General features: G+C 39.0%; 1 protein-coding gene across 1 annotated transcript; it reads right to left on the minus strand.

Moving 5' to 3' along the window:
* Positions 1-9,382: 9,382 nt before the first annotated feature.
* LOC114881932 lies at positions 9,383-9,922 on the minus strand. Its single transcript, XM_029198813.1, has one exon. It carries the CDS (start codon positions 9,920-9,922, stop codon positions 9,383-9,385), a length of 540 nt encoding a protein of 179 aa, XP_029054646.1.
* Positions 9,923-10,191: the final 269 nt, after the last annotated feature.

Below are 10,191 nucleotides of genomic sequence, written 5' to 3' on the forward strand. Positions count from 1 at the left end.
TTTTGGTCAAAATATACTCTAATATTTGTAGAAAGATAAGTGTAAGTGGCGCATGCAAAAATAAGAAACAATAAATAATAAACAATTATCGAATTTGTTTGATATTAATTTTTATACAAAAATAATGAAAATTATTGAGATTAGGTTACACCTCACCGATTTTGATGAAATTTAAATATGTTATAAAACTCAACATTTTGAACAACTTTTTCCTATACATATATCGGCCTTAGTTTTTGAGATATTTTCGGGAAACTGCTGCTGCTACTACAATGAATTCTACGTATACCTATGCATCTACGGCGGCGTATGCGTCAGCAACGGACCGCCGATTATCTACTGTTTTCTCAAACACATTGCGGACGTCGAAAAGCCATAGATATAACGGGTGACGTTTTTAACACGGTATTGACGGTTTATATTTCTTTGAGGGCGTTTCATTTTTTCGGTGAAAAAAATCGATTTTTTTTTTTTTACGTAATCTTGTACTTTAAAACCTGGATAAATGCAACCAAGATTGGGACCCAGTGGTTGCATTTATCCAAGCGAGGTGTCGAATCTCGGGTTACACGCGACGACCAGCCAAGCGTGAACGTAGAAAGGGACAGACAGTGGCTGAAAGAGAGAGGTCCGATGATCAAAGGAAAGAGCCGAAACGTATCGGTGTGACTAATACTAATTGAAGTATGAAACTTTTTTATTTTTGACTTTTTTTTATTGAAACTTTTACTAACACATTGGTGAAATTTTTCTGATTAAAATGGTACCAAAGACGATATAGTTTCAATTATAATTACTTGCTAAAATTGATATTAAAGGTTGGCGAAAAGCAACAGAGATCGAAATCAAAACCAGTCGCGGTGTCGGCTCTGGTTTCAGAGGTTTCATTTATCCAGGCATGGTGGCGGTTCTGGGCATTTAATGTTGCATTTATCCAAGCGAGGTGTCGATTCTGGGCATTTAATGTTGCATTTATCCAAGCGAGGTGTCGATTCTGCGTCTGTACATACACATGTTTTCTATTCAGCCGACATGCCGAATCTGTGTCCGTACACATCTTTTGTATTCAGCCAACATCATTTATATTCAGTCGTGGTGTCAATTCTATGTTGTTTATTCTATTACTATTGTTTATAAATATAATTCAAACTATATCGTGTTTGGTGTCATTTTAATCAGAAAAATCTCACAACTGCGTTAGTAAAAGTTTCATTAAGAAAAAGTTAAAAATAAAAAAGTTTTATCGTTCAATTAGCATTAGTCACACCGATATTACGGTCGGATCATATTACACGGTTTCCACGTCGAGCGGCTCGGTTCGCCAAGGGGGATCCCCCCAAGTGAAGGGGATAGCGATGTTGCACTTATCCAAGCATTCTTTCGTTGCATTTATCCAGGTTTTACTGTAGTTTGAAGTCTTGAGAATATCTCCACAAAATTTCAATTCAAAACTAATTAAATTGTGAAAGTTATAGACCGTAAACCGACTAGGCGCGCAGGTATATTATGGAGCGCGCAGCAACTTTAAACGCGTTTTTCTCGAAACAGGGTTTTTACAACTGGCGGTCGTGATTTTTAAAAAACTATTTAATCGATTGACTTGAAATTTTAACTGTATGTTCAGAAAACATCCCTTTATAGTCTGAACTAGGGAAAAAGTGATACGTTGTATATATTTCTTTTTATCGCAAGAACAGTTACCAATTTTAAGAGTAAAATCGATCATCCAAGTTTGACAAGCTGCCATTTGCTCAAAAACCATTTTTTTTTCTTAGTTCTAGTTCATGCGAAAACTACATATATACAGAACAAAATACCATTGGATTTATTGGTTTCAGATAATCGTAACAACTGATATCGTGCACGCCAGCAAAAGAGACACCCCACGCGGCATCCAAGTTTACAACGAACACAATGTAATATTTTTAATAATAAAAATATTTTTAAGTACACAAATATATTGTCAAAAGATGCACCAAAGATGAAATTAAAATACTGCGTAGTTTTGCTGAAAAAATTCCCAAAAATCTCGTTTTTGTCCACCGAAAAAATGAAACGCCCCCCTTAATCTATAGATACATATTACCTCTGAAAAAGTTCGAAATCTAAAAGCATCGGCACCCTTTCCCCGTAAATTATAACGTAACCTAACTTAATTATCCTATTTACATATTTACACAGTTATGCATCCTCCATCAATAGAATAATTAGGTAAGGTTAGGTTAGGTTATATTTTATGGGGCAGGTGTGAGGCCCCGCCCACGCCTTTAAGAATCCAATGCCTGCTATTCGTCCCGAAAGTTTTACCGGCTAAGTATAGTTTCGAAACCATCATTTGTTTTAAAACATTTACTCGTTATATCTATGACTATTCGGCCGCCGCAATGCGTTTGTGAAAACAGTAGATAATCGACGGTCCGTTGATGACGCATACGCCGCCGTAGATGCATAGGCATACGTAGAATTCATTGTAGTAGTAGCAGCAGTTTTCCGAAAATATCTCGAAAACTAAGGCCGTGCGGCGGTTATATGTATAGGTAAAAGTTGTTTAAAATGTTGAGTTTTACAACATATTTAAATTTCATCAAAATCGGTGAGGTGTAACCTAATCTCAATAATTACCAAAATAATAAATAATAAACCATTATCGAATTTTTATTTGAGAATTTATCAAACTAGAGTATTTGTTTACATCTGGAATTGTCCATGAAGAAGCCTTAGAAACTTCTTCTTTTATAAGAACAAATTTCTTATTCCGTAACTTTAAATGTTAATAACTTTTCTATTTATGAATTTTTTGCGATGCGCAGTCATATAATAGTTATTTGTAAGTAAATATATTGTTAAAAAAAATAAAAAATAACAGAAAGACTGTTTTTCGCAGAAGCCGTAATTTTGTAGATTTACCTAACATCCTGTGTAAATTTTTTAAATATACGATTTATTATTCAATTCTTTTTGCTGCACTTAGTTTTAGGCCACCAAACATTTTTGGTTAAAATAAAATAATTTTTAACAAAAAATACAACCGACTTCGAAATGCACTAAAAAGTATGAAATAATTTCTACTTCATTTATAGAAATATCCAACAGCTATTAATAAAACCTATATGTAGTATTTTTCACGAGAGAGTACGAGTGTTTCGCGTAGCTCGACTGAGCTCAGAAAGTTCCCCCACCATGATTTACTTCCATTGCGATCCGCCATATACGCGGTGGACAAAATATACTAATATAGGAACGGCAGAGGTAATGAATCTTTATAACGATAAGCCAGAATCAAAGTAATAATGTTATAAGTAAAAGTCGCGGGTAAAACGTTTGAAGTCAGTAATTTAAAAAATAATCAACCCGAATTTAAATGTAAGTAGCTATAAGTAGTACAAAATCGAAATTCAACAGTGTATCATATTAAACTTTTTTTATACAATTTGCAAAAATTAAATAAATGTGAAAAAATGAAGGAGTAATAAAGGAATATAAAAGGTATATCATGAAAATACGTATACAATAAACATATCATTTATTAATTATTTTTATTTAAAGGGAAGTACAATGTGTCTTCGTCTATGATATTAAAGTCCATTGGATGATAATGACAAGGAGTAGTCCAAGGGTTAAGCTTTTTCCGGGCTTCTTCTCTATATCCTTTCATCGTGTAAGTTCCTTGCAGCAGGTTGACAGGAATGTAGATTATTACCAAAAAAAAGAAAAGTAATTAGTATCTCAGTTGTTAAAAAATTCGACTGAATGATCACAATCTTTGTACTAGTTATATGGAAATTGTACTCACCATAATTTGAAATAGAAGTTTCTTCTTTTTCTTCGATGCATCCATTCATCCCATATAAATTGATTTAAGCAGGTGAACAGGAACGTAGATTATTACCGGAAAAAAAGTTCGAATGAATGATCACAATTTTTGTATTAGTTGTGTACGGGTGTTTAAATAAAAGTCCAAGAGTCAGGATATATTTTTAATACGCGTTCTCACACTCTCCACTTCTAATCGTTACATGCAGTCAAATCCGCTATTACTTTCCTTCTGCCTTCTGCGCTCTTTTCCCGTTCCTTAAAAGGAAGGTCCGCGCCCCACTCTTTCTGGAAAAACCCTTAACCTTCCGCTTTCCGAGGCCTGGTCGTCATCGCCGTGCGAGGGGGTGAGGACGATCAGGCCCTTGCCAATTCCCGTCGTCATAAGGGCCCCAGATGTTTTACGACGGTACCTAACGGGACTCTGGACAACGTCGCTGTCCCAACACGGGCTCTTACAACTCGGCCAATCCTGACATACGAGACCCCCTGGTCTCGTCTATTCATGTCTATTCGCACATAAAGCTTAATTTATTTGCTATTATAAACTTAAAATTTCTAAACCTAACTCTAAAATATAAATTTACTATTTCTAGTTTCACAAAAACCTAAACTAATTTGGACACCAAGGTCTCATATTTGCGGATGACCAAGTACCCTGGTACGGTCTCTGAGTGTTTTGAAAACCTCTAACGTCCGCTACAACGTAACGATCATTTCGCAATTTCCTTATAATCTCGTAGGGTCCCTTAAATTGCGGAATCAATTTTTGGGAGACCCCAGGAGTACTTACAAAATTCTTTAACATAATATAATCTCCGACTTGATACTCGTAAGGCGGTTTGTGTTTCTTATCATAATACGTCTTATTATAATTTTGCTGTTGCAAATTTTTTCCCGCGGCTACGCGACGACACTCTTCTAATTTTGAAGGTTCGCGACTTGCTTCAGTTTGAACACACTTTTTTAACACATCTGGCACTTTACCCGTTTGGTCTACTCCGAATAATAACTTGCACGGTGTGTCACCCGTGGCTTTATTCACCGTATTGTTTAGTGCGTACTCGGCGTCTTCTATTACCTCATACCATCGTTTTCCCGGACGGTCCTCGGTCATTTTTGCTAGCATGGGTCCTAGCACTCGATTGACCCTTTCTACCTGCCCGTTTGCCTGGGGTGATGCCGTGGCTACTTTCGCATGCCTGATACCATTCACTAAAAGAAAGTTCTCAAAATCTTTGGACGTAAACGCGCTGCCTCTGTCCGAAATAACCATTTCCGGTTTATTATAATGGGAAAAATATGTTTTCAAGCATGCGATTGCTTCCTTTCCGGAGGTAGTTTTCGTCGGGTATAATTTTACATGTTTTGTGAACGCGTCTACTACTAAAAACACATACTTTTTAATATTCATTGTCCTGTCCACCGGACCAAAATGATCTATATGTACCCTGACGAATGGAACATTTCCTTTGGGTATGTTATGTAGGGATCCTTCAACCCTTCCCGCCGATGGTGAATATGCGATACATTTTAAACAATTCTTAATGTGATCGACAATTTTAGACTTTAATTTCGGAAACCAATAATTTTGCATTATAGTACTGCTAGTTTTATCCGTTCCCAGGTGTCCCATCTCGTCATGATACCGATAGATAACGTTTTTCTCCATACTTTGCGGTACATAAAACAATAATTCATTTCCATACTTTCTATAAACGAGACCGTTTCGCATTTCAAAAAATCCATCTTCTCTAGTTTCTAATTTCTCCCGTATTTTGGAAATTTCGGGGTCCCGATTTTGCATCAACGCCAAGTCCAACTCGAACGAGTTTCCATTCACGACTAGGACATTAGTGGATCTACTAAGCGCGTCCGCGTGTGCCATGCGTGCGCCCGGTCGGTGCACTATTTCGTAATCGAAGCTCTGAAGCTCCAACGCCCATCTCGCAATTCGTGGATTTACTTCTTTTTTATTTAAAGTCATCTGAAGTGAACTACAGTCTGTTAAGATTTTAAATTTAATCCCATATAAATAAACTCTGAAACGTCTCAGCGCGTAAATTATAGCTAACACTTCAAGTTCAAAGCTGTGATACCTGCTTTCGACTTCGGTGGTACGCTTTGAAAAATAGAATACTGGATGAAATTTCAGGTCATATTTCCGTTGCATGAGGATTGCCCCATAACCCATTGAACTGGCGTCACAATGGAGCTCGGTTTCATCTTTTGGGTTATAAATAGCTAACACCGGGCTTCTACTAGCTTTGTTTTTAAATTGTTAAATGCTTCTAATTCTTCTTCCCCAAATTTAAATTTAGCGTCTTTTCTCAGCAAGTTGTATAACGGTTTAGCAATGAAAGCAAATCCCTCAATAAATTTACGGAAATACGAGCTAAGTCCTAAAAAACTTTGTACACCACGAGTATTCTGTGGTATTGGAAATTTCTTAACCGCTTCCACCCCACTTTTCGGCGGACTGATGCCTTCTTCGGTTACGTAATACCCTAAATATTCTATTTCTTTATACAGAAACTTACACTTATCTATTCTTAACTCCATTTTATTTTCTACAAGTAATTCAAAAACGCGGTTTAGAATTTGAAAATGATGTTCCCACGCTTGGGTCGCCACTAATATGTCGTCTATGTATACAACAACATCACCTGATTTAATTAGTTCCGAGAAAACCTCATTGACAAACCTCTGAAACCGAGATGGTGCGGTTTTGAGGCCGAAAGGCATTCTCATGTATTCGAACTGACCTAATGGCGTGATGAATGCAGTGTATTTTACGGAATCTTCTGATACGCTGATGTGATGAAACCCGTCTTTCAAATCTAACAGACTATAATATTTTTTCCCGCACAAAACGTCTACCTGATCCTCGATCAGCGGAAGTGGATAATTATCGCGAGCAAGGACCTTGTTCAACGTTCGATAGTCCACACACATGCGGAGCTCTCCATTTTTCTTTTTACCAAGACAATCGGTGACGCGTATTCAGAATCGCTTGCTCTAATAACTCCTTTGTTTAATAATCCATCTAACATCTTTCTTAATTGTTCTTTTTCAGCGTAGGAAATTCGTCGTGGTGAAGTGTGAAAAGGTTTGTTTTCATTTAAAACTAATTTCAATTCGGCATTAACGCGGGGTAATGTTGGACGCGGTGGTTGCAAATACTTTTGTTTAAACATTTTTTTGAATTTTTCGCGCTCATCATAAGTTACTCCGGTACTAATGTTTAACGAATCTACCACGTCATCCTCCATCGGACTTGCAAGAATGTTCAAAATTTCTAAAACAGCATCATTTTCGATTCTGATTTTGCCAATGTGATTTTAAATGATTTAAGTGCATCTCGGCCTAGTACCACCGCCGTGGACATTGTTTGATCTGGTACAACCAAAAGTAAATATTTTTACAAGTATTATCAAGTACAACCGCAGCGTGTACTGTGCCTATCGGATTTAATGGTGACTTGTTAATCCCTACGAATCGGTTGCGCATGCTATCATCTACTTTATCTATTTCGCAAGGAACAAATGATTCTTTTATAAAACTTACTGGACTCCCGGTATCGAACAAGGTGTGTAGCCTTACTTCTAAATTGTTCATTACGAAGCTAATATTCCGGTGAAATTCGTCTCCTTGTAACGGGAGCTTCTGCACGCAGGTAATTTGGGGCTTCTCTCTCTTGGGGCAGGTAGGCAGCAGGTGACCCATTTCTCCGCAGCCAAAACAAGAACCCTTTGCCCTCTTCGGTAGGCGACAATCCTGTGACCAATGACCCATCCTGTTACAATTGTAGCAGCGTGCCAGTGCTACCTGCTCCGTTGACTTCCTCGTCATCGCTGGCTCCATTGTTCTTGGTCGAGACGTTGACGTACCTGGCGTCGCCAGACTCTTCGTGGTGGATTGCAACTTGATTTTATGAAAAGCTTCTAACAACGCCGGTGCCGTTTTAAAGTTGCACATGCGTGCTTGGTTCCGCAGATTGACGTCCGAAATTCCGTCTATTATGGAATCAACAATTTCTTCATTGTCAACTGGTACACGGTTAGCTAAAATTAGCTTTTCGTGGAAATACTCGCTAAAATTTTCTGCGTTGACCCATCTTCTATTTTCAAATTTTCGGCGAGCCTCTAACCGGCTTTCTCGATGTCCAAACATTAATTCCATGCGTCCTAAAAGTTCATCGGTTCTGATTTCCAAATGCTCCGTTTTAGATTGAAACCAGCTCAACGCTTTTCCTTTTAGTTTTGACCCAATCAGGATTTTCGTTAAATTTTCGTCCAACTCATACGTGGAAATTAGCAGTTGTAGTTGCTTTTTCCAATTTTGGAAAGAATCTTCAGCTCCACTAAATTCTCCTAACAGCTCACCAATCGCCTTCACGCTCGGACCAACTCTTCTTCCAGTTTCCAAACTGGAACCCGGAGAACTTCGCAACATTTGGTTTTCACGCCGAAGCACCTGTAACTCCCTTTGCATGAGTTCTTGCTCTCGACGCATTAGTTCCATCTCCATACGTAGAAGACGATCAGAAGGGGTTTCTGCTGATGCATCTTGCATAGACGGTGCCTCTGGCTGGGGGATGCTTGCCTGCGGCTGTATCTCGTCCTCTCTAACCGTGGTATTGCCCTCTGCGGCCGCCTCTCCACCTTTTTTCGAACGTGGGGTTACGTCAACCTCCCATGCTCGATCCGGAAAGTTCTCATCAAGGCGCTGCACTAATTCGGCTTTGTTGCCTGTCGTTGACAAACCACGTTGACGCAGTATCTCCTTCAAATCAGATAGAAGGAAATCGCGTTGACTTCTTCCCACTGAATGTGACATGGTAAAGTCACCTCGAATTTATAAAAACGCCACTGATATAATCACCAGGAAGGTCAAATACAGTGTCGCACAGACACTTCAGAAAACGTCACACAGAAATTAAAAAAAAAATTGTTACACAGAAAAAACTGTCACACAGAAACGAAACAAAAATTGTCACACAGAATCGTAAAAATTGTCACACAGAAAATTAATCACAAAGAACCTCGCGAAGAGAGTCACACAGAATATGAACGGCACTGTCGATTACACAATTTCCACGGACCTTTCCGTTTTGGATCCTTGATCCCACTTCTGAATTTGTAAGGGTGTTTAAATAAAAGTCCAAGAGTCAGGATATATTTTTAATACGCGTTCTCACACTCTCCACTTCTAATCGTTACATGCAGTCAAATCCGCTATTACTTTCCTTCTGCCTTCTGCGCTCTTTTCCCGTTCCTTAAAAGGAAGGTCCGCGCCCCACTTTTTCTGGAAAAACCCTTAACCTTCCGCTTTCCGAGGCCTGGTCGTCATCGCCGTGCGAGGGGGTGAGGACGATCAGGCCCTTGCCAATTCCCGTCGTCATAAGGGCCCCAGATGTTTTACGACGGTACCTAACGGGACTCTGGACAACGTCGCTGTCCCAACACGGGCTCTTACAGTTGTATGAAAATCGTACTTACCAAAATTGGAATGAAAGTCTTCTATGTATCAGTATCAGTCGCTAACATCAGTATCAGACATGTCCACATCACTGCCAATAGTAGGCATTTCCAGAGTATCTTGGGAGAAGCGATCCATATTCATGTATGTACTTCTGCTCAATGCCAATGGTGTGACGTATACAATTTTTCCACATCTCCGATGTTACTCCTTCTATTCTTTCCGTTAACGGTTGTTTTACCTGTGGCATATTATATTCAGCATTCCTGGATTTAACGTAATTCTTCACTGATGCCCACGCAAGCTCAATGGGGTTGAGTTCGCAGTGGTACGGCGGCAGGCGTATAATTATTTTATTATGCTCTCTGGCATATTCATCGACCACGTATTTTTGTTCTGTTTGCACTGAGCGTGCCGTTTGGAGTAATGTGCTCCTGGTACAAGTATCAGGCACATGATGGCCTTTTGATACAAGCCACTCCTTTAATTGCTGTTTTCTCCACGTCGATGACGGTCTCATCTCTAATTCTCGGCTGTGGTATGGCGCATTGTCCATAATCACCCCAACATTTTCTTTCAATAAGGGCTCGATCGTGCAAAACCACTCGAAGAACGTATTTCCGTTCATTTCGTCGTGGTAATATGCTGTGTTGGTCTTCGATTCAAAACACAGCAGTCCCCCAGGTAAAAAACCATCGGCTAACCCAATGTGTAGCACGATAAGCCTTTTCCCCCTTCCTGTGGGAGCTGGTGCACCAGTAGACAGTCCTTGCCGCCTCGCGTCTTAGGCTATGTGAACCTGGCACCCGACTTTTAAAAAATTAACTTTTTTTTCATAAAACGGTAGTATATCGTTTGTAGTTGATTGTAGTAAAAATATTTTCGTTTGTAGTTGCA

The sequence above is a fragment of the Osmia bicornis genome, unplaced genomic scaffold, assembly GCF_907164935.1.
Source record: "Osmia bicornis bicornis unplaced genomic scaffold, iOsmBic2.1, whole genome shotgun sequence".
Taxonomy (NCBI): domain Eukaryota; kingdom Metazoa; phylum Arthropoda; class Insecta; order Hymenoptera; family Megachilidae; genus Osmia; species Osmia bicornis.